The sequence below is a fragment of the Antrostomus carolinensis genome, unplaced genomic scaffold (assembly GCF_000700745.2).
Source record: "Antrostomus carolinensis isolate BGI_N321 unplaced genomic scaffold, ASM70074v2 scaffold13750, whole genome shotgun sequence".
Lineage (NCBI taxonomy): Eukaryota > Metazoa > Chordata > Aves > Caprimulgiformes > Caprimulgidae > Antrostomus > Antrostomus carolinensis.
The window spans coordinates 2,305-28,408 of NW_010289238.1; the positions used below are offsets into that span (position 1 = coordinate 2,305).

General features: G+C 40.1%; 1 protein-coding gene across 1 annotated transcript in view; it reads left to right on the forward strand.

Annotated features, from left to right (window-relative positions):
• The first annotated feature begins 1,707 nt into the window (after positions 1 to 1,707).
• The window catches only part of LOC114818649 (uncharacterized), a 47,707-nt gene continuing 23,310 nt past the window's right edge, over positions 1,708 to 26,104 (forward strand). The window contains 2 exon segments of the mRNA XM_029085399.1: positions 1,708 to 1,907; positions 5,423 to 5,516. Coding sequence (XP_028941232.1) covers positions 1,708 to 1,907; positions 5,423 to 5,516 — 294 coding nt within the window.

The following is a 26,104-nucleotide window of genomic DNA, read 5'->3' on the forward strand; positions in this document are numbered from 1 at the left end:
CCTTCTTTCTTAATGGAATTCATTTCTCTTCCTTGCTTTGCTTATGCACAGACAGATCCCACCTGCTCTTCTCATGTCAATAAATCCACTGACACAATGAGACCACTTTCGAGAGGGCATTGCATGCTCTGGGACTCCTGGCACAAAGCAAAGCAAATTTGACATAATTTCATAATTTTATGACATTACAGCTGCAGTTTTTGTGTCTCCACACACTTATATCTCCCTTTCTCGATTATCCTTGCTGGATTGCTGACTGCCATCTAGTGATCCCTTTAACCACCGTGTTCCCTATTGTCACTTTACAATATGCTTGTCTTACAGCTCCAACCTTTTGGTTTATAGCCTGCCCTCTTTCTCTTTTTCCCTGGTGTTATGACCAATATCAATTATAAAGCTTTGAAACACAGCCTACCAATCCCAGCAAAGGACAAACTAAATGTGATATTAAGTCATAATTTTAGTCCACATAATTTTTTTCTCCTTCTGTATTTTATAGAAGGGATATTGGATTTCTGTGTTTCACTATAACCTTGCTGTCAAATAAAATCCTTCAGCAAGGGAGAAGGTTGTTTAACCCACCAGCAATGAACCATTGATTATAGTTGAATGTATTTAGCGCGTTAATATGCCCATCTAGCCTGGTACATGCTGTCCATGCTTTTTGGCTCTTTCTCTAAGTGACTTGGTGCAGCTGCCTGTGTGTTGAGGGAGCAGACAGAGCTCAACTGTTTCTAGCACCATGCCAAGAAAACCTGCTCAGAGCAAAACCTAATGACTCCATGCTGCAAAAGGAAGTATCCTCACTGCACAAGCCCTTAAATGTCAGCAGGTACTTCTCCCAGCAGTGACAAAATGAGACACTGTATATAGAAACACGGTCCTCTTTCTGAGTTGTTTAGTCACCTAGTCCAAATTAGATGCAAACTGTCCTTAATTCATTAACATCTGAGCAAGGCTCAGAGGAGGTAAAGCATTCTCTAACTGCTGAGAATCATGATAATTAATTTCCGAGTCCAATCCAATTAAAAAAGAACTTCAAAGGGACTTTAAGCAGAGAAATCAGAAATGTAAGTTATTTGAAATATGAGATATTAAACTCTTTTCCCACACAGTCCTAGATATTCCCACTTAATCAAGTGAAGATCTTCCTGTCTCTTTGTCTGTGTGTCCACTTGGAAATGGATGGAGGAGCAGAAGGAGGATGACCAATTAAATATTTTACAGTGGTGAACAAACATCATACTCTCCAGATTGACAGGTAACCACTCTGCATTAGAAAAAAAAAACAAAGGAACAAATGAACAAAAATAAAAAAACAAACCAACAACTGTGAGACTAATGTTGAGCTGACTAATATTTCCATGCGTTAGAATAACAATCATATTAAAAAGACAGGTGCTCAAAAACACTAGAGAAATCAGTGTGATTTATTCAGTGTGTTCAGGGAATCCTAGACACATGTTGATTCTAAGAGCTAAAAGCTTAATTTTTCAGTAAGCAGAGTAAGAAGGGACAATTTGTCTGAAAACCATGAGGACTCTAGAAAATACAAATAGTATCACAGTATTACGAATAGATTTGTTACAGGCACAAGCATCACTCACATCCTGGTACCAACAAGCCACAACTGCAATGCAATATACTTGGCATAGCCACACTGAGCATCCAGGTCAACTTCATAGGTCTAGGACTGATGTAAACAACATGACTGGCTTGGAAAATTACTCAGATGAGATCCATCATTTCTTTTCTCTTAGAGCAAAGGACTTTTCAGAAGAATTGAAGAAGCAAGTATGGGCAGACGACGCCAAGTTGGGCAAGAGTGTTGATCTGCTTGAGGATAGGAAGGCTCTACAGAAGGATCTGGACAGGATGGATCCATGGGCTAAGACAAATTGCATGAGGTACAACAAGTCCTGCACTTGCGTCACAACAACCCCATGAACACTACAGACTTGGGGAAGAGTGGCTGGAAAGCTGCCTGGCTGAAAAGGACCTGGAGATACTGGTCGACAGCCGGCTGAACATGAGCCAGCAGTGTGCCCAGGTGGCCAAGAAGGCCGATAGCATCCTGGCCTGTGTCAGAAACAGTGTGGCCAGCAGGAGTAGGGAAGAAATCATCCCCCTGTACTCAGCACCTGGAGTACTGTGAGCCACTCACTAAAAGAAGATATTGAGGCACTGGAGCATGTCCAAGAAAAGGGTAACAAAGCTGAAGAAGGATCCAGAGCACAAGTCTTATGAGGAACAGCTGAGAGAACTGGGGTTGTTTAGTCTGGAGAAAAGAAGGCTGAGGGGAGATGTTATCGCTCTCTACAACTACCTGAAAGGAGGTTGTAGTGAGGTGGGTGTTGGTCTCGTCTCCCAAGTGATAGGACAAGAGGAAATGGCCTCAAGTTGTGCCAGGGGAGGTTTAGATTGGATATTAAGAAAAATTTCTTTACTGCAAGGGTCATCAGGCATTAGAACAAGCTGCCCAGGGAAGTGGTTGAGTCACCATCCCTGGAGGTGTTTAAAAGAGGTGTAGATGTGATGTTTAGGGACATAGTTTAGTGGTGGACTTGGCAGTGTTAGGTTAACAGTTGGACTCAATCATCTTAAAGATCTTTTCCAAACAACACGATTCTATGAAATAGTGCACCTAGAAGGGATTTTGCAAATGACCTGGATTCATTTTCAACCTCTGCCATTGCTCTCTTGATGATCAAAGGTCATTGTTATTGTCTCCCTGCCTCCGTTTTCCCATCTGGAAAAGCAGATAATCGTGGCAGTCTTTGTCAAATATCTCAAGACCTACTAAAACACTATTCAAAAAGAGTTTCCTGTATCAGAGCATACTCCAGGTATGTTTATAACAAGGTCAGTGCTGGGACTGCAGGTTGTGGTCACATCCCTAGCTCAGTTTCAAACTATCTTCAAAACTACTTCCTAAAAGCTAAGTGAAAGGGCTGAGCTGTACACCTCCTGTTTTGCTAGCAGCACCTGGGCTGCTAGTTTGAGGCTAGTTTGTCTACAAAAACTGAAGTCGTGGCACTATGCTGTGAAGAAGGCACCCTCTCGTGCTGGGCATTTGCATTGCTGGCAGAAAGCCTTCACACAGCAATTTGCTGCTAAACATAGCAGCCAACAGTGAAGATGTTTCAATCTGGCTGTAGCAGCAGGTGGCTTAGCAACAATTAGTCACATTCTTCTCTCTTCACAGAAATAAATTCATTTCCGCATTATGTCTCTGTGTCTGTCTTATTGATTAGTGATGCACAGCACAACCCAGAGAAGCCATTTCTGGTCAAAAAAAACCCCCTCAGTTATCATACAGGAAAATACGTAATGAAAATTGACTGCTCAAGCAAAGTACCCGAGCAAAACAGAAAGCGAAGTCCCCAGGAGACAGCCTGTCATGTTTGCGACCCTGTCTGCTTATAAAGGGCTGCAGCCAAACTGCAAACTGAAGTGCTGTGGAGATCTGTCCAAAGAAAGTATTCACAGGATGTTATGATCCCCAGAAACCCAAAGGATTATGTTCCCAGGAGCTGGGATCTCTCATATGTGAGGGTCAGGGTTCACCCCAGTCAGAGCTGAAATGAGACCTTGTCCTGAGGCAACCTGAGAGATTGGTGCCAGTGCATTTTTGCAAAAAACCAAGCTGTCCTTGAGAGATGAAACCTGGCTCAGCAAATGTCATTAGTAGCATTGACTTCAGCAGGAACAATGCTTCACACAACAGCAGATAGTGTCACAGAGGACCATCCAACTTGTATATTGGACTAATTAAAGGACCGCTACTCTGCCAGCTGGACAATCAATGCCTTTTGTACTATTCAGGAAACTAATCATTTGCTGGATACCTTTATGAGGTAAAATAGCTCTCAAGGCCTTTAGATTAAAAAAAGAACAAACAACAAAACCTTTGATGGATGCAGAGAATAATTCCTGATTTCCTGGGTTAATACAGATGTCTTGAAAATGTTGGGTTCCACATGCTTGAATGAAGGAATTCATTCCTTCTAAACTATACCAAATATTCCACTGTACTACAGAGAAAGCATAAGGAACTGAATTGTAACATCAGCTGTTTCATGTTGCTTCCAGTGATGATAGAAGACTTTTTTCCTATTATAAACGAACATTTTGTAGCTCATTTGTCTTACTTGGGCTGTAAAAGGTTTGCCTCGAGATGTTTATTATTTACTCAATACTTAATTGCCGTGCTAGAATGCATTCACAGAAAATAACATACCAATTTTTATTATTAATCGGTGATTCTGTTTTTCTTTAAGAAGCAAACAAACAAAATATTTCCTGTAGTGTTTCAGTTATCTATCGATCCTTAGGCAAAAATAGAGCAAAAGTTCAGAATAAGATGGCTGTAATATAGTGCACATACAGTTCTATTGTAGAATTGCTTTTGTCCATTTATGTTTCTGATTGGCTGCTTGGGTAGAAGGAAATTAAGCCATAAAGGATAAGTTGCTCTACATGATATTTCATTTCTGGAGGAATGGCAATAGAAATGCGTGGGCTGGGGGCCCCCATACATTCATCTCCCCTGGTATCCAGAAGTGAAATGAAATGTCACATACAGCTGCCCTAGCCCTCCACAGCTTATTTCACTATAACATTTCAGTAAAACACAGTATTAAAAGGAAACCCAAAACCTCAGCCAGTGTTGCTTTCAACAGCTTTGGTGTGGCTCTGGTTTTTTGTTACACAGATGACAGCTCCCTACTTTATATCTTGTCTGCCTTTTCTTTTAAGCTTGTCTGACTATTTATATCATTTCGCCCCGCACCAAATAGGCAGCGATATGTGCGTACTCTCATTGCTTAGAAACTGGTCTGAAAGGTTTCCCTAAGCCTGGATGTATTTGAATATTCCTCTCCTGCGTCGTCCTAGCATGTCTTTGAGCAGGTGGCTAACTAACCACAGCATGACCACGCTGTGAGAAATCAAATCTATTCTCAGATAGGCACTTCTGTTTTCTTTTACTTAATTTTCCTTTTTGGTTTTTTTTGGTATGGGAAAAACCAATTATCAAGAGAGTATAAAGAAAATAAGTCCCTTAAAATACTCCTGTAACATTAAAAAGTACAGATTTAAAATGCAGTTTGATAAGGAGCTCATTTATTCTTTTGCAGCCACCTTCACTTTTTTGTGCAGTGAAAGAGAACATTTTCTTTTCACGCTACTGGGATACCAGCAGGGGGTTGACAGTGAATGCTACATTTAGCCATAAATTTAGATGTGGTGCCGAACTGTCATGATTAAGGAATTATATTACATTGGGTCTTGAAAGGTGAACAGAAATATTATTAAGAAAAAATGGCATTGCACTACATAGTGAGGCAAAACGGCCTCATATGTATTGTTAGCAGACACTTCAATCACTTTTTCTTAAGTATAAATTTTTCTCCCTTAATAGGTTCATTGCATTGCTGGTCCATTGCTGGTCACCTGCATGGGACCAGCCCAAAGACTCCAGTAGTCCCCAGGACTCCATCTCTTCTCATCAACAGGTACTGGACAGGATTGGCCGCAAGCTGTCCTGGTGGTTCCCTGGTACAAGAGAATCACCAAAATTCCTGACAGCTGCTGAAGAGCAAAACCTGCTGATACGAACAGGGGAAGACATATTTTTTCCCCCTGAAGCTCATAAAAAAAATTCAAAAGCATTTCTAATCTGAAAAACAGCTTTTTTTTTTTTTTTCAGGAGAACATATATACAGAAAGAAATATAAATACAATCAAAAATTGATTTTTTTTTTTTAAAAAAAAACACCACACAAAAATCCTAAAATCCTCAGTCACATTTCAGGAATCTATGGAGCTTCCATCAATATAGACTAAAAGTTCAAAATAATCTGAGTTTTAGTGTCAGTAGATACTGACTGGATGGCTGAGCAGCAGTATATTAATCCACAAAGAACATTGTTTAATCTTTTCATTGGTTATCATATATTATATTTTATCTAGCATATAAGTATAGTACATATGAATTCAATTATTTTTATACACAAAGTTTCATATATTTATATATAAATTTATGTATATAAAAATATGCTAATATTAAAAACCCAATGCTAATATATAGTACTAATTACAATACATATAAAAATATATTTGCATACAAAGGTATCTATGTGTTTAAACATATGCACATGGATGTATCCATATATTACACTAGGATATATATTATATATGATATTTTAAAAACATATATATATATCTATTGAAATGGAGGGAACTGGATATTGTTGGTGTTATCATATGTCCTTCATAGTGTCTTGATGATCCTTAATCCACAGTCTGTTTCAGTGTCCCCATTATCCTTATTATTATTACTGCCGTACCTTTGGATGCCACTGGCAACTGTAGGGTGAGACACAGTAGGACATTTATCACAGGCAGAAGAGTCTCAAATTGTGAAATCTTACTTTATTTAATTTATTGCCAGGCAACACAAACACCCAATAACTCATCTGGGTTTTAAGAAAAAGAAGAAAAATATTAGATTTTTAAAACTTACAGAAACACCTATCTCCCCTCTTCCCCAGCCTCGTGGTTACCTACAGCCACAGTCCCTCTAGATGTTACTGGCCCTGCACTGATCACCCATGGCCACAGTTCCTCATGGGTGTCTCTACCCTTTTTGGCATGGGTTGTCCTCTCATCCCCCAAGAGCATATTTTCAGCCCTAGCCTCTGCTGGTGTCTTTCCTCATGACCTTGCCCAGTGGAGGCCCTTGAGGGACAATCTGCAACGTGCCCCAGCTTGCAAGGTATGATTCTTGCAAACTCCACCTGTCGCCCCTTCAAAACAGATATTTAAATACCATGTTCAGATGGCTATAAGTTAACCTGTACAATCAGCCTGAACAGGCAGTCATTACTCCAGTCCAAAGCTTGCCCCAGCCAAGTCCATGTACCAGGCACATAGGCTGAGGAACGGTGACATGTACTTGGCTGTGAAGAGACCTGTGCACAGCTTTGTTTCTGCGATGTACAAAAAGTAGTGTAATGGCTGAGGTTTTCCTACAGGGTCAAAGTATTAGCTTTAAATCTTCAATTATTCAGTAGGCAGGAAACTATTCAGCAATTTAATTTCCAGTTTGGCAGTGAATGCACTGAGGTGAAAGGAGACCAGAAGTTGGTATCACTGATGCTGGCCCAGCACTCCTGAGGAGTGGGAAGGGTGTTGGCAATGTTGATAAGAGAATAAATGTAGGAAACATTGCCTGTGGGTCATGGCATAGCTACTGCCTGTGAAGATGTGGACCAGTAGACCTCATCAAAGTCCATTGCAGGCCAGTGCAGCCCCTGACTTGTTTCCAAAGCTAAAGGAAATCAGGCAGAGAAGAGCACTGGGGACTGTGCAGGTATGCACAGCTCCTTAAGGAACAAAGGAAAAGGGAAACATTATGTGCTGAGCTGATATTTTCTAAGGTTTCTGTGGTTTTCTTTAGACATAGGGGAGAAAGCCACACTGTATTCAAGACAGGTTTTACCTGCAGCTGCCTGCCAGAGTAGAGGGTAATGGACTGGGCTTTTCAGGGCTTTAGCCATAAGAGGTTTTTTAAAGTTTTCCTTTTGAAAATGTCCCTTTCCCATAATAGGTCCTGAGTATACCCCTAATAGTCTCCACAGCTCAAAAGAACAGAAAACAGCTATGATGTCCTCTATGTCCTGTAAAAGGAAACAAGGCTTTCTCATCTTGGGTGTAGGTGGAGGCAACATATTGGAATTGCAATGTGCTTCTAACTCTCTTCTCTATTCCCTGTATACCTCTTTCACTATTTCCCGCACGCTCCCCACCAGTAATTTGTGCCGCGTGCTTCTGGCTTGTTTCAGTACCTGTGTGTCTCATGACAGCGGGAATAACTTCTTGGATGCATCAAACAACATCCTTTCTTGCACATACCCAGCTTATAGTTTATATGATAATAATGTCTTCTGCCATTACATATCTGAAATTTGGCCAGTCTTGGATAAGAGTGGTTTCTGTGCATTCACCCTGCTTCATGTTTCATTTGACTGCATGGGACCTTCCCTCTGATGTGCACAAAGGAGGCATTTGCAAGCAACATACACTTTGAGGTACTTTGTCCTATTTATGGGAAAAGTCCTGTGAAGTTTTCATCCCCTGACATGTTAATGACATGGTTCTTAACAGTACTTGGCGATGGCTTCTTCCTCATCTTTTCTGATGGCTGGTGATCAGACTGTGCCTAGAAGTGTCACAGTGGCATCATTCTATTCCAAGGAGCATAGACAACAATTTATTTTTTTTATTTTTTTTTCCCCCTGAGCAAATAATTTGCTTGTGATCCCTGGGCTCCTATTGGGAAATGTGCTAGCAAAAGGCTTTGCATCGCCTAATCTTCTCCACTGGAGTCTCAGACTTCAACTGTAACTGATCCACAGAACTACAACACGACAGAAATGGTGTTGACTTGGAACTGTCTTTAATTTTACAGAAGCTGCTTCTTTAGTCTTCCCCACTCTTTATGTGGTGATTGTATTAATAGCTCTTGGTCTTCTGACATTATGTGCTCATCTGTGGATGGCAATCCTTTTATATATTGGCAGCAAATTTAGCTTAAAAAGCACCCCAATTCTCTCATTACTGATGGTGCCAAGACTAATCTCTGTCAGCGTCAAATTTGGTAGCAGGGCCAAAGACTTATCATTGCTTCCCTAATTTGAATTTTAGATCTATTCTCTTCCTTTCAATCCAATCTTGTCTATTTAGTCATTTTCCCTTGATACTTAACCATATGTGGAGGAATGCCATTCTTTTTATAGCTCTGAATCAAGACAGGGAGACCTATTGTCTCTTTAAATCCTGACCTTAAGTTGGTTAAATGTCTTCTTTCAAGCTGAACCTGATGATGTGAACTTCTCTGCTCTCTGCTCGCTGCTGAGAGGAAACAATGTGCATTAGCTTACATGTTGTAAGGATGCATGATTTCTGCTACTGTATAGTGGGTCCACAAGCATGTGCAGGAAACTATATAGACTTCCAGAAGAATGAGGCTATGGGCAACACATGCTCACAAACTCCTTTTATTGTAGATAAGTGTCTTTCTTGTTTATATCCTATGCTACAGGTTTTTTCACTCTTATTTCCTGCCTACCTTGAAATAATTGTGTGAAAATTAATCAGTAAATGTTTGCAAAATACTCCAGACATAAAACTGCTAGAGAAGTACTAAGTATTATTGTAATTAGAATTAATAACAATAATAGAACTAGATTGAGAGCCTTTCTATGACCATAATACTTGTTTTCAGAGAGAGACCTTAAACTGACCTGCATATTTAGCAAGTTATAGCTACATAGTGTAGATAATTAAAAATAAATTACTATCAGGGTTCTAAAAGTAATTGAAAATCATGTTAATAAATTTAGAAGGGAAAGAAAAAAGAGCTCAGTGCAGAAAACAAACCAACTCAGCTAGTCATACCAGGGGTTTCTGAACAAATGCAAAGGATTGAAGCCTACAGGATATAGAACAAACCCATAGATCTCTGAACACCATTGGCAATTCATACTGCTTGCCTAAAGACCTGACCTCTTAAGAAATGGAGCAGAATCAAACGTGGCCAGGTGTGTCTAGCAGGAAGCAAGGTGTAACCACCCCTTGAGACAAAATAGAGAGCAAAATAAGATTACAGCATTTTTCAGGTAGATCAGGTCATGCTCTATTTGGATTAAGTACTGTTGGAAGCTGAAAAGGGCCTTTACCATCTTCTGTACCACATTATCAAAAGCACTCAGAAGGTTGATTGTAACAACTCCCCTGTGCTATATACACAGCCAACAGCTTCAATTCATTCCCTCTTCAGCTCAAGATAGGACCCTCCACCCAGAAACTCCAGTTTTTACCACTTGGGCTGAAAATAGACATAGCTGACAAAGTATGGGTTAGGTAAGTGGACTGTGAGGTGGAATGGAAACTAACTGGGTGGTCAGGCCCAGAAAGCTGTGATCAATGGCACAAAGTCCTGCTGGAGGCCAGTCACTAGTGGTGTGTCCAAGGTGTCAATACAGGGGCCAGTACTGTTCAACATCTTCATTAATGACCAGGCTTGTGATAGTTTAACTTAGCTGGCAGCCAAACAAGACACAGCCGCTGGCAGCCAAACAAGACACAGCCACTTGCAGCCCCTTACCCCCCCTACCAAGGGAATCGGGGAGAGAATTGGAGGGGAAAAGTTAAGGAGACTTGTAGGTTGAGATAAGAACAATTTAATAATTAGAGGAAAAATAAAATTAAAATAATATGAATAATAAGAATAATAATGTTAACAACTATATATATAAAAATGAGTAATGCACAGTACAATTGCTCACCTGCTGATAATGATCCCAGAGCAGTGAAAAGGCACCCCGAAACCAAAATCATAATCCCAGAAAAGCAAGCCCATGCAATTCCCAAAACAATCCCCCCCTTTCTGGTTGATCCTGGTTAATATACTGAACAAGATGTGATATGACATGGAATATCTTATTGGCATATCCAACTGTCAATTCTGGGTTTTACTAACTACTACTCTTTTCTTCTCCACTTCCCCCTTCCAATCCCTTGCTCTTGGAAACTGCCCAAGCACAGTGTCCTTGTAGTTATCGACATTGTTCTCATAACAATCCTCACTGAAACCAAAACACAGCGCTTTCTAGCTACTAACAGGAAAATTAATCCTATCCTAACAAAAACCAGGACAAGGTTGAAGGGAGAGAGTGCACCCTCAGCAAGTTCACTGATCGTATAAAACTGGGAGAAGTGGCTGATGCACCAGAGGTTTGTGCTTCCTTCCAGAAGGACCTTGACAGGCTGGAGAAATGGGCTGACAGGAACCTCACTGAGTTCAACAAGGGAAAACACCAAGTCTGTCCCCAGGGAGGAATAACCCCAGACACCACTGCACACTGGTAACCCACTGACTGGCAAGCAGCTTTCACAGAAGGACTTCAGGGTCTTGGTGGACAGTAAGCTGATTATGAGCCAGCAGTGTGTCCTCACAGCAAAAAAGGCCAACAGCCTCCTTGCATGAGGAAAAGTATTGCTAGCATGTCAACGAAGGTGACCCACACACTCTGCTCAGCACTGGTGAGGCCACACAGAATCACAGCATTGCCTAGACTGGAACACAGCAAAGAAGGCCAACAACCTCCTTGCATGAGGAAAAGTATTGCCAGCATGTCAACGAAGGTGACCCATACACTCTGCTCAGCACTTGTGAGGCCACACAGAATCACAGAATTTCCTAGACTGGAAAAAAACTTTAAGATCATCGAGTCCAATCATAAACCTCACACTGACAAGTCTTGAACTAAACCATGTCCCTAAGTACACCTGAAGGCCAACAACCTCCTTGCATGAGGAAAAGTATTGCCAGCATGTCAACGAAGGTGACCCATACACTCTGCTCAGCACTTGTGAGGCCACACAGAATCACAGAATTTCCTAGACTGGAAAAAAACTTTAAGATCATCGAGTCCAATCATAAACCTCACACTGACAAGTCTTGAACTAAACCATGTCCCTAAGTACACCTGGAGTACTGCATCCAGTTCCAGGCTCTTCAATTCAAGAGAGACGTGAACATCCTGGAGAGAGTCTAGTGAAGGGCCACAAAGATGGTTAAGCAACTTTGACAGGAGGAGAGGCTGAGAGAGCTGGGACTGCTCAGCCTCTGAAGAAGAGAAGGCTGAGGAGAACCTTATTCATGTGGATAAAGCCCTGATGAGGTGAGTAAAGAAGATGGAGCCAGACCCTTTTTTTTGTTTTAAGCAATAGGCACAGAGGCTGTAACGCTCCTATCCCAAGGTCTACTCTACACATAGTGTTAGAGGTACATGCTTAGGTAGAGGAGTAGAGCAGAAATGCTGTCTTTGAAGAGCTCAGATTCAGGTCACAATTTGCAAGTAAGAGAACAGCAAATTTTCAGTATTAGCATGACACAGCATTTTGTAACACAAAAGCCTGTTGATGTTACCAACTGCCCTTAGGGAAATCTCTCAAAGTCAGAAGGAGCCATATCAATCATGTTCATCCAGAAGAAATACAGGAGAATAGGAATTCAAACCATACGCACTGTCTTTGGATAGGCAGTGGCCTACTTGGGCCAAACAAACTCCCCGTTGACAAGGTAGAACAGGAAGTCAGAAAGACTGAGCAATAACTCCATTAACAGCCTAGGCACTGTTTGCCTTGCAGAAACAGGCGGTCACTACATTGTCACCAGGTTAAGACCCTAAGAAAAGTGTTTAGATTTTGTTAGAAGATAAGCTTGAAGAAAGAGAGAATCCTGTACTGAAATAATAGGTTGGATATCATACTCAGGAGAAGGCTGGGATCAAGAGGAAGAGGAGACAAAACTTAAAACATCCCCCCAAAAGCACCAACAGTGTCAAAAAGAAAGAGGCCAACATGGTAGGAAAGAAAATCTGTAACTTTTGACTAGGTGCTAAGGGAGAGAAAGAAAATCAAAGCATCACTCTCTAATGAGGCAGAGCTACCTGTACTTCTGTAGATGTGCATCAGCTACTACAAGGATGAGAACAGGATGAGAAAGAGAGAGTGTCGGTGGGAAGGAGTGGAAGGAGGTGTTGCAGATATTGGAGCTCAGGAGATCAATTACACCCCAACAAGGAATTTGTGCCAGCCCCACACTTGTGCAGCTGTGCTGCCACCAGTACTGCTAAAGAGTTATTTCCTCATCTCTGGTTTTAGTGTCTGCGTAAATAGCCTCAGCAGTACATGAATTACTATTAAGAAAAATGGTGTGATTGCTCTTTATCTGCATAGACTCTGTTATCAAACTCTTTCCTAATTCCTGCTAGGTTGATCATTGCTTAGGCTTGGCAGCCAAGAGCTGCTGCACTAAACATCGGTGAAATGAGAGTCTTGACTGTTCATGGTTTAATCAATAATAGATTTAGGAGGTGAAGTCGCCCGTGCTCTTCATTTTTGAATCTCAAGCCCCATCTGCTGCTCACTCACTGATTTGGTCTCTCTTCTGTGAATGCCTGTCTGATGATCTTGTTTACTGCTAGTAAAATACTTGCCACTCAAGAGTTCAGTGAAGTACATGCATTTGTGGTCTTACCAATTATAGAAAATGTTGGTATTGCCAAAATACACTCTCTTTTGCATCATAAATGCTGCCTGATACCACATGAATGTTTATTTTTGAGCGTTTTTCACCTGAAAAAAATCTATAAGGAGACTGCAAAATAAGACAGAGAAGATATGGATGAGGAAATCCTTCCTCCATCTAGTATATATAAACAAGGTAGAACCTAATCTGCACTTTGATAAAGCATGTTTGCATAAGAGAGTTACTCGCATAGTCCACTGCATGTAAGGACTGCAGAACTGGGTCAGAAATGAAGACAGATGCCCACATGCATTTCATTTGCTGTCTTTTCCTACTCCAGTGTCACAGCAGCACATAGAAAGCAGGCATCAATATATGAGGTAATTCTCATGGCTTTTCTTAGGAACAGTTGGCATCAGACTATTAATATAGATGTTCCAGTGCTGACAATTAGGAATAGGAAAGGGCACACATAGGTTGCACTAAGCACCCCATCAGCAGAGCATCTGACTGATGCTTCTCTCCATGGCAAGATAAAACTGGTCCAGCTGCACCAATTTCTCTCTGCTGACTGCTGCATCAGGACTGCTCTAAGTGTAAACAAGCCTCAAACCTTCTGCATGCAAAATATTTCCACACACACAACAATAATGTAGGAACTGTACAAGCAAAAGTATGGGCACTCAGTTCTTAGGTATGACTTTCTGGTGTCCACTGAACTGTGGTTTCTGCTCAAGTGACACGACCTCTGATTCTTCCAGGCAGATCTTAACAACATAAACTGCTACGGGCAAGGCAGGAATATTTGAGAAGCTTGGTCCCAGGAATTTTACAACAGCCTTCCAATAATGTTTCAGTGTGTTATTATCTCCAGGACATAGCAAACAGAACCTACAAAATCTATTGTGTTGCTGAATCAACAAACTATCTCTCCCTCCAAACCAGAGGAGTGAACAAAGAAAACCTCCTACCAGATTTGAACTCACAGAAAATAGTTTTGATTCAGCTATATGTGGATGAAATCCCACCCTTTTAAACCAAGATTTTTTCTCAGAACAACCAACTCTTGCTTACAATACCACTCAGTGCTATTGCATAGAGTAGTTCACACTGAAGTACTGGAAATCTTCATGGGGAATGGAGCTGGGGCCCCTACATTCTATGGTCTTAGCAAGCATTGTCATTTCATTTCATGCCAGCTATGGGTGCATCATTTGTTTTTTAATGGCATTCATGTGAAATAACAGTAAGGTACACATTGATTTTTGGCTCACCAACAATGATAGAAGAGCACAGTATTTCAAACATCTGAGGAAGAGCCAAACACAGTTCCATGTGTAACTAGAGAGGATGTACTTATAGAGTAACTACAGAGTGACATTTTAGAAGCAATTATACTGATTCAGCTTCTAACACAGAGGACAACCTATTACCTCAAAAGTGGCTCATTGGAGCTGTGTTCATTGCAGAGAAGGCTTGTATTCCTTTAACAATATTGGTCTTGTTAAAGGAAAACGACTTCTGCGTGTGGACTTGAAAATTAAACTTTGTGTCCTAAGTGAAATTGATGCACCACTAGAAGATCTTCTTGTTGCAGTTGTGAAGAGAGGCTTTTTATCTGTCTATTTTTTCCTCCCTCATATATAGTGTGCTGCTACTTAGTCATCTCTTTAATTGCAGCATATTGGCATGAATATTGGATGACGATTTGGAGATGCTTGGCACCTCAGGAAAAATAATTGCAACATGACCTCAAGTTTAAACCTTCACCTTATTCTTATGCATGGCAGCTGCTTTACTCGGTATTTTTAACAGGGCTAACACCTTATTTCCTCCATTTCATTTATGGGAGACTGCTACGTGAATGAGATTTGGACATTTTTCCCTAAACCCAGCAGATTGCTGGTCCATCTCTTTAACGTGCATGTCCTCCTTTTATAGCATTTTATCTACCAAACTTGATTATCTGGAGAAAGTGAAAGGAAGCCTTGCTAGTGTTAACAGGTTTAGTTGCCCATGACAAGACAGACAATGGCTTAACTCTCCATTCTACTGCATCTGGATTTTATGTTGCCTGCATGAAGCTGGTGTAAGAGAAGAGCTGGAATCGGGCCCTTCGCTTTACTCACCACTCACCTTTTTGCCCCCTGCAGGTTCCTAGATACAGCAGCTGCTGCGTATGTGCAAAATTACACAGTACCGCGTTTTGTTTGGTTCAACTGTCTTATATTGTATCACATCCCTGCAACACAACATGTATTACAAAAAAAAAAACCTCAACAAAATTGCAACACAGCACAGTACAGCAATGCCACAATAAGAGACAAGTACAGAGCATGGAAAACATAAATATTTAATTGCCATTTGCTGGTACATGCCCCCACTACACACCGGTGAAATAAAGGCATCTGAACGAAATTTGAGTATAATACAAACTTCTAGTATAATTTTCTTTGAGAGGTCTGTCTTTATCCAGATTATATTTTCAGATCCATTGCTAATTGAAAGCAAACACTTTTTTTTTTTTTTTTTCCCTAACACATACCTGAATTGAAAAATGTGATTTGAGTCAGATGTATCTTTCATTCACTAAAGAAAAAACATGCTTTGGACTGTTTGAATATTTTCCTACACAATTTCCAACATATTGAATATTTGAATTCTTGCCAAAATTCATGAATATTTACAGGTGAAATCAAACAGATTCTTGAGGGGTTGGTTGGGTTGTTTTTTTTTGGTGGGGGATGCAATTCTAATATTTTTTTATACACTGAAACAATGAAAATATTTCATAATTTTGAGATATACATAGTGTACTATATATAGTATAGGCAATATTATTCTAGTGGATAACTTCAGATATATTTAATTTTTTAAGGACAAGAAAAACACACAAAATTAAACTGAAATATCTCATTTGGGATTGAACCAAAAGGATTTCTGTCACTTGAAATGTATTTTCTTCATTATATTTTTGTTTTAGCTGCAAAGCTAAAAAAAAAAAGAATGAGATAGTGTTATTAGCAAGGCCATAGATTGAATTATATTCAATCCACAGCATTATTGGAATGCGCTGGGAGATAGAAAGAATGCTTTCAAATACCCTTTGTCAAATACAAGTGAAACACTGGGGAGAGGACAGTGGTTTTAGCACAGCTATATCACTGGAAAAACTTTGTGTCACTCGTCTTCTCTACTAGGAAGCGATATGTGCCTGCTCTGTAATTCACCTTTCTGGAGAAAACTATCCATGACTGCAATCAGCTGAGTTGGTGAGAAGAGAAGGGAGTAGACAGAGCAGTCTAACAAGAATCCCCATGCTGGCACACAAGGGACAGACAGATTAAATACCTGATGGGTCCCAAGACCACCAAGATACCTACCAGTAACTGCACACAAAATAACGAGGGTCCCCTGATCCCTGAACTCAGCTCTGGTCTCTAGGAGATAAGATGGAGGCTGCAGGATGTGACAGTGGTGACAAAATGGAGAAGTCTTACAGATACTTGCAGATACTGCTGGAGTTTTAACCTGCAGTCCCCGCGGTGGGGTAACAGCTCTGTCAGTGACCGGAGCCCATAGCAGAATATTGTCCTGCTTCAGGCTGCAAGTCCTTACTGCAACCTTTCCAAGAAAGATCTAGGGCACCCTAATGATTGATCTACAGATGGATATTATTTTGTGGAAGACTATTGGGTCCCACAGGACTTTTTCTGAGCAAGGGCTGCAATTGCTGCTGTTATGATATAGGGAGAAGAAACGGAGGAAATTACCTAAGACCCTATTGTCAGATTTGGCCTGGGTACAAGGCAAAAGATTTATGTTGCAGAAAGTTGTAGATCTTAGTGTTTTTTCTTTAAAATTCCAGTGTTGGGCACTTTATTTGTATGATGTCCTATTAGTATTTTCAAGGAAACAATTAACCTATGGAGATTATCTAAAGTAGGTAGAGCACAGTAGGAGGGTACTACTACCAGGTGGATGTGTGATTTTCAAACGAATCAGTTCACCTTTCTGTATGGCTAGCTTCCTCCTTCTTTGCTGATACTTTGGTCAGCCGAGGTATTCCACAGACTTTACAGTTAACTGAAGATGAGTGATATATCATTTAAAGTATCCCTTTGCTAGATGAGAACTACATAGTTTCTGTACTGTCAGTCTTTAAATCTTCAAGACCACAGGGGTGGTCCCCTAGGATCTAGATGATGGTGTACATATTTGTTTGAATGTTCTTCCCTAAATCATTAAGATCATGCAGTGTAGATTTGTAGTCACTGGAGAAATTGGTACTGCTTATCTAACATTACAGCAGGCAACACTCAGCACTGTGAGTTAACACCCATACTCTGGTTTTATATAACCATGGTGTGCTTTTTGCTCTTCTTTCTATTTGCTTTCTTTTTTTACAGTTGTAGACTTCACTGACCTTAAAAAGCTTTTCAAATAAATTGGGAAATAAAACCATAAATTTGCTAAAGAAAAGCCAGACAGACTTTCATGAGTTCTGCTCCCAATTATCTTCCCCATTTGCTGCTGATCATTTCTTGAAGAACCAGTTCTGGCCAGGGCCTGAATGTCACCTGTTATTTTTTTCTCCCTTTTTTAACTTCATGCCTGACCTAACATGACATCAGTTTGTCCAAAAGGTGGCACTGCATTGTAGAGCATTTCAGGGACTGAAATTGCTCTGGTGCAGAAGAGGTCTTCCGTATAAATAAGTAGAGCTGCTTTGCAGATCTGCTAAACATTTTCGCTTGCTTTTCAACCACGGACCCTTTCTAAAGTCCTTAAACTTTTTAAATTTTTAAAGCTTTGATAAAAACAAAAATATGACCTTGAGTTTTCTGACAGTTAATTTTAATGTTGTGGCTAAAAGCAATCTCTCCAGCCAAGCACATCCAGGTAAAAGATAGCTCTGCTTTGGGAAGCCCTTTAAGGACAGTTGTAATTCTGAGCTTCCAGAAAAGCCCAATGTCTTCCACTATGACTGGGAAATTGTTGCCCATTCTGGTCGCTTTCTCTCTCTCTCTCTCTCAAATTTACCAGCTGTGGCATGCAGAGAAATAAAATTTGCTTTAATATAAAAGGTAAAAACTTATATTTAAGAAATGCCTTTCTTCTCAAGCCACCAGGCACAAGCCACAGCCACAGTTTTTCAGGTCCTAGGTAGTCTTAGAAGTATCCAGTTTGCTGTAAGAAATACAGAACTGTCCTTTCCACAACGCTCCCCACAAAGCAATTGAACTCTTGACATCAAACCACGATGGTGTGTCCCAAATTAGCTCCTTTGCTGGGCTACAGTCTCTTTCTCACAGTTATCTGGTACCACACAGATGGTAGGACCACCACTAACCCTCCTCCTTGGCTTTTGTCAACTTTCCCACAAAGGCTTTTTTGACCCCTCCTTCCTCGCTTGCTCCTTGCATTTCTAGGTCTATGCTGAGTCCTGGCTCAAAGCACTTGTCCTTTGACTCCCAAAGCCACTGTAGAGGTACCAGGGTCCCATCCTTACTGCTTTCTCCTCTAGAGTCAATCTCTATTCCTCTTTTATCTTCTTTCTCTTTGGGAATTCAGCTACTTGTCTCTTTTCTATCTTCCAGTGAGTTTCTATCTTCCAGCTTCCTTTTCCCTCAATTTTCTTTTTTTTTCTTTTTTTTTTCCCTTTTATTTCAAGTTTTCCCTTCCTTAGGAGACCAGACTTCAGTTTTCATGTTGACAGTCAACCTGGCTCCAGTCTTTCACTCCTTTAATTTAAATTCCTGGATTGCTGTCAGCTTTCAACTCTCCTATTGATTGCCAGCCTTGTTCTCTCAACTTTCCACTCCGTCTTTCTACACCCTTCAGTCACTTCTTGCTTTTCTTCCTTACATTTCATTCTTTCCTGTGTCTTACAAGCCCTCTAATGAATTTCAGTCTCTTAGCATGTTCTTAGTCTGCCCTTTAATCTCCCAAATAACATTCCACCCTGATTCTCCTGCCTCCTTTACTGTAATGCTTTTCTTTGCTTTACATCTGACTGTAACCAATGTGTATCCTTTACATTTTTTGTTTTCTCTCTTCTTGCCTTGCTGCTACCATCTTGTTGCCCTGATTTACCCTTAGGACCCAGTAGAGCAAGAAACCCCATGCAGAGCCTGATCAATTACAGGAAGCTGTGCTCTGTGATTGGGAAGGAAATTGAACTCCTTGAAAGCTTGAAGAAGCTCTGTTTTTGTGTCTGTGATTGATCGATCCAGAGAGCCTTAAATCAGAATTCACTGTCAAACTCTTAGCTAACTTTTTTAAAATGCTTGCATGTAAGACATGTTTCAATAGCACTTATGAGCTATAGGGCAAAAGTTGTAGCTAAACATGGCTTTGTGGGTGTTTTATAACGATCTTATGTTCCTGACAGAGTGGCCACATGAATAGTGCAAAGTGCTATGATGATGAGAGCTGCCGTATCATCAGCATGGGAGCTATGCATGGGCTATGTAGTGGGGTTTTTTTTTTCCTCATTAATCCAATCATCTTCATGCTTAATTCACTTTTTCTCTTGTGAGAAGTAAGAATATTGCATAAAAATGTCTTTTCCAGTAAAATGCTTCTTCAACAATTTGGCCTTGATTCAAAACCAGATTCCCACCAGAAAAGATTTTTATCTCCAAGCATATTGCAGTCAATTTCCTTCCTAATTAATACCATATCCACTGATCAAAGAGTCATCTGTGTATGTGTCAAAATGAAACAGGGTAGGTAAAATCTTTCCTGAGGAGCAAAAGCAACACCTGAGTGGTGGCATGCTTGAATAGAAGACAACAGAGGCTGGAACAAAGGGAGGTGCATAGACATAAACTCTTCCCTGATGACAGGGACTGGTCAGTTTGCAGTACTATTCCCATGGCATGATATGCAAATGCAAGGCAACCCAGCTGCAAATAGCCCTGCAAAAGAGGACTTGAAATGGCTTTTCCCAGGCTGAATGGTAGTATTGTGTCCCTGATCATCTGTGATCTGTACAGCAGTGCTACCAGCCAGTGTAATCAATGCTGGTTATGGTGGCAGTATTGCAACATATTCACCTAGTCTTTAGAATGAAACAATGACTGGTCCTTTTTGGCCTTCTTGTTGGACTCTTCTTGGGAGCTGACATCAGGGAATGAAGTGACAATTAATATGTTTAAATACGCTGGCTACCATCTTTCAAAGTATATACAAAACTTAAGTGTCTACAGTGCAATCGTCCTCTTCCCAGCGCAGATCCTATGTGAAATTACATACTGCCTTCCAGGAAAGTAAATGAGTTTACCAGAAGAACTCAGACCACCAAAGTCTTTGTGTTTCAGATAAGAGGGCATTTTACATTGATTATCAGGCTCACAATCGTACAAGTTAAAAAGCTTCTGTCTCAGAGTAGCCCAACGTTTGTTCAGCTTGCCTGCATACAGAAAATCGTGGAGGAAATCCTGAAGGGTATGTTTTCCCTTTGAGAGGATATTTAGGAAAGAAATTACTTTATTTTAAAGTTGAAAAACACTGAGAAAAAAGTGGCAAAGCTAGATATTTGCAATAGTCCTTTAAAGTAGCTATAACAGCTATGTATATGTTTTCTTCTGCTGGGGCTTATCCACGAAGCACAGCTGTTAGCTGGTGAAAAAAAAGAATCCTTTCATGTAGATGAACATATTCTGACTCTAATGTTTCTAAATCTATTTGCCTAGGTCTAGTAAAGTTTATTTTAAAGGGCAGTTTCTTTAGGAATTTCACAGTAAATAACGTATTATGCATATCTAGGTGGAGGTATTCTCAAAGCTGCCTGCAAAAGCTGCTGTAATGCTCCAGAAATTGGAGGAAACCCAGCCAGGGGAAGTACACAACAACAACAACAAAAAAACTGCCTTAACATTAACTCAAGCTCTAGTAAAAGAGATTAATGAAATAAACAAATTAACAGGCACAGTAATAGGGGGAATTAGTGCGGTAGGGATAGTAGGTCCCACACTCCCTATAAACCTCTTTATTCTAGCACCAAATTATAGCAACTCCCTTTAGAAATGTGAGTCAGTTAATGCCCAAATATTTATTATTATAGCTGCTACTATTACTACTACTACTTCTACTAGAACTACTAGGGCTACTACTACTACACCACAAATAATTGTGGTGCTTGTAATGGGCATGACCTAAAAATATCTGGACTTGTGTCCCATGCACAGCAGTATGGCAGATTTGTCCTCTTCGGTGGTCTTAATCTTGACCCAGAGGAAATCCAGCCCTTTGCACACCTTCAGGCTCTCCACAGAACAGGGAACTAATGCCAATGGTGATGTTTCTTTCTCGTCGTTAATATTACTAATGTCATCTGTCAGAGAGCACTGCCCGGGGACACCAGCCAAGCTAGGGTAATAATGTGCTGTACAAGCATGTAGTACCAGATATACTATCACCCTGAAGGAAATAAAACCCCAGAAATAAGAATTGACTGTCTTTTATGTGGGGCTGCAAAGTGAGTCTGAATACCATGATCTAAAGCAAGCCTTGAGTCACATTCTCCCAGATGCTTCCCTAAAATATACCTGAAAGTGGAATCTAGCTAACCATTTACAGCAGGTGGCCACCGTACATGGAATAAAACCATCATTAACTTCAGCAAGAGTTGGATCTAACCCATGGATGGTGAAAGCACAATCCCATTTAGTTATGTTTCCTGTTCATTTTCATTCAAATGGAAAACAGCTTTCATAAACAAAGTTTGCAAGGCTGCTCAGGCCATCTGCCATTCATGTAATGATGGCTAGTCCTTTGATGTTTCTACTCATGGACTATTCATATTTTAGCTATCAAGTTTGCAATTAACAAGATTTTACCCTATGGACTCTGCTTACACATTAGTTAAGCTTTCCTAGTTAAAAAAATGTGATCAATTTAGTAGGTGTATCAACCACTACCTAAAGATATGCGGCTTCTATATATTACCTTTTAGTAAATTATATTTGCAGTTCCCTAGTTTTCTAGAAATCAGCATTCATTCTTATCCTTACATTTCCCTTTTTAATTCTGGCTTAGAGAAGCAAAACTTTGCCTGATGGAAAACCACTGTGATTGCTTTCCAGATACTTAAGGGATATGCTATGTTTTCATAAAATGGAGAAATTTGCAGCTCCTCATACATTATAAGGAGAGGAGGTATGCCACAGCTATAGGTTTTTAATATATTTTCCCTGGAGAGTAAAAGACCACTACAGTTTCTAGAGTTAACCTCCTCTATGGACAAGTCTGATCTTGACTTCAGCAGAAGTTGATCTCAATCAGGCTTCAATGTATTTATGACAGTGTTAAACTTCAGGGTCCTCGAGGCCAGGAGACATTCTCCCAACCTGTGTAGTTCATTGTATTCAGGTCCCACCAACTAATGCCTACACCTTTAGAATTTATTCCACTTCGTATAAAAAATTAACAGCACTGACAAACTAAAACTTGACTGTATGGCTCTCCTTGCCTATGGAGCATTTTGGATGCTAAAAATAATATGTTGTAGCTTGGGAAAGCCAAATTCTTCATGTCATTGCAGCCAGACTGTCTAGACTGCCTAATAAGGTGGAGGTTGTTCTGGGATGGCCTCATATTCTTTTTAACATTGACTATTTGTTTCAGGGATTGCTTTGTTGGTAGATATTGCCAAAGTTATCCAGATTTGGTGGGGTTTTTTGAGGGATGAAAAAGAGTGTAGATTTCCCCCTTGGAATAATTGCTCCATAAATAATACTCTTTCCAGTTCAGTAAAGCTCAGAGTATGAAAAAGTTTTGAACACTTTCTGCCTAAACAAAAGAATATGATGCAGTGGCATCAGGAATGACAAGTGATTATTTAATATTCAGAGCTTGACCTGGCTACTCCTCTGTATACACAAGTCAATGTGAATTCCATGCATGGAGGCTTTAAAGGATCGGTTTTCAGTTTGTAGAGCACTAAAAACACAGTTCTCATTTTTAAAATGTCACTGCATGTGGTCATCTACACAATAATTCAGCACTGCTTAGGCTATTTTATTTCTCTTGACTCGGTCCTAAATGTCATGTTGTTATTGAAGATAACTGACCCCTGATGTGTGAGAAGCCTGGCCTTCATTCTGCAAGGGGCAAAGTACTCTGAGTTTCTGAGCATCTGCTCAAGCCCACATCCTATTGTGGTGGACCTTGGGCTCCTTCAGAAAAGGCATCCTTTTGGTGCCATTTGTACCATGCCAGAAAGGAAGGTGGAACCAACAGCGAGCCACTTTTCTCCATTGGATTTTGCATATAGACTAGGTTTGTACATACAGATTATGCAATTAACAGCAATTTACTACTAGCTGAATCTAGGTGGTATCCCACTCTACATAAGCATCGCAGTTAATGGACAGGTGCCTATTTTATTTGCCCTGTGGATATGCCACTACAACTGATAATTCCAGTTGCCTCTCCTCTTTTTACTCTCTGGTGTCCTTGTGTTCTTCCATTAGAGACACTTGACAGAAGCACAGAATGTACAGGCTGTGTTCCAGTCTTTACCACAATCTTCTTATGTCATTTGAAATAAGGTGCTTAGATTCACATGTACCAAAGAGCTCAGATGCTTGATGTGGAATTTAGGCAGCGTCTAAGGCTACAGTTCAGTTCTCAACACTTCCTCAAATGCCCAAATAAAGAGGCAATACATTTTCCTACATTAGGCAATACCTAAAACTCTATTTCTGCATGTGACCTGCGCTGTCATGATCTCTCTCAGTTAAGCATAATCACATTTATTTGAAACCATGATCTGAAAAGGAGAAAGGAGGACATCTCTTCCCTGCAGTAGTTCAGTGGCAAGTGGGACCTCCACAAAAGTCAGATATTCAAGATGGGTTCCTAGGACCTTCTCACCTTAGCAGGTTCAGACTATATCCCAGGAAAAAATCCTGAGCTGTTCTATGACAAAAAAAAATGGTTAAAACAAGGACCTTTGAAAAAAAGTGTGGTTCCACTGAGTCAGGAGGAGCAAGCATAGAATTAAAGAAAAACTGGATTGGGAGGGACCTTCAGAAGCTGTCTAGTCCATCCACTTAGCCTATGGAAGGATCATTTACACCTCTTGCTTGCCTAATTGCTACTAATGCTTCTGGATAGAGACTGACATATCTCCTTAGGCAATCTATGTCAGTGCTTCTATACGCATAGATTTAGGAAAATTTTCCTGTTATTCTTGCTTGCACTGTCCATTATGGGAAGAGGGAACAGATTATTATCTTCTCTCTAAAAGTGTTTGTGATCTGTTGTCATCTTCCTAATCAGGCTTTAAGTTAAACAATCCCAAGTCCTTTAATCTTTCCCAATAAATCATACTTTCAAAATCCCTTTCACCTAGACTGACCCCAGTTTGTCTTTCTGATACACAGAACTAAACAGAGCACTTCAGCTGAGCTCTTACAAAAAGTGCAACAAAACAGTATGTCTTGAGAGCTGTTCTTTTGCATATAAAATTTTATCTGATGTCTGCCATTTTTGAAATGGAAAAATTATGTTGGGTTCAGCTTATGATGCCCAATGGTATGCACGTACATTAGTATTTCAATCATTATAAGAGTCCGCAAGACCAGACCAGAGCTAGACTGAAGTAAACCCTCTACAAGTGAACCCTGAACCTGTCCTTCTTGTCTTCAGGTCATCTGTAAATTTAATATTTAATATTTTCTCTTCTGTCATCCAGGTCATTAATTAAAATACCAAATAGAGTGAGATCCAAGACAGATCCCTCTGGAACACCACTCAGTACCTCCTTCCATCTTAAAAGTGAACTACTGAAAATATTCTCAGCATATGATTATCTGTTAATTGTTGGCCCATATTATAGAAGTTATATATATGTAAATTTTTTCATAAGAATGTCATATAAGACAGTGTTAAGATCAAAATATGTGAAACAACTGCCTCATCTCTATCTGTAAGATCTTGCCATATATAGAAGTTAAATTGGTTTAATGCAATCTAGTTATGAAAAATTCCAGTGGGCTATTATTTATCTTCTCATCATCCTTCAGGTACTTAGATACAGTTTAGTCAATTATTTGTTCTAGATTTCTTCCAGGAACCACTGTTGACATATCTTTTCCCTATTTAAGAATAATTGCGTTTGCCATTTTTATTGTCTTCTAGTACCTTATTTGACCTCTGTGATTCTCAAAGGCTTAATTTTGCACTACCAAATAAAACAGACTGAGGAACACACTCTGACCCTGAGGCCAAATGGCATAGTACAATTCATCTCCACATGGCAAACCTTTCCCCTCATTCCTTAGAAAAGGGTGTACACATTCAAACTATTGCTCACCCAGATTATTCCACATCTGTGACCAGAAACTGTCTGGGAAAATAGTAGAACTAAAGGACAAAAATATGCCAGAAGGCTTTTGGCAATAAACACTTTAGGTGACCCCAGGACAGCATGTTTGCCTATAACCTGTCTCTGTTCTATTTATGACTACAGGCATAGCCAAAAAAATGATCACTATACCATCAGAGATGGCCTAAACCAGTTTAGTTTTGAGGATGACAATGATACTCAGCTCAGTGCTTAGGATTCAAGATCTATTTTGTCCCCATAAGAACTGCAGTACCAGTATGGGGAGTGGGAGAAAAGCTTTTTCAAAGATGCAGATAGAAAACTACCAGTATGTGCCAATTTAGTTTAGTTTAGGTATCTAACTTATTCCTTGCTCTGCACCCACCCCATAATGAATGTTTCCTTTCTGTTCATTATATCTACTTTTTCTTTCCTTGGGTTGGTTACTTATTTGCCCTAATTTTCAAATGCCCTTGTTATTGTGATTCTGAAATATTCTCTGCTATCCATTTCGACCTAGGCCTTCTTTTTAACTGTCATATTTTTGCATTATGCAAGAATCATTTTTCGGTCCTGTCTTAAAGACAGAACTTCTAGCTGCTACATAATGCATGTACAGATTCAATGCATTTCTAATGCTAAGAATTTCACTCCTTTCCCTT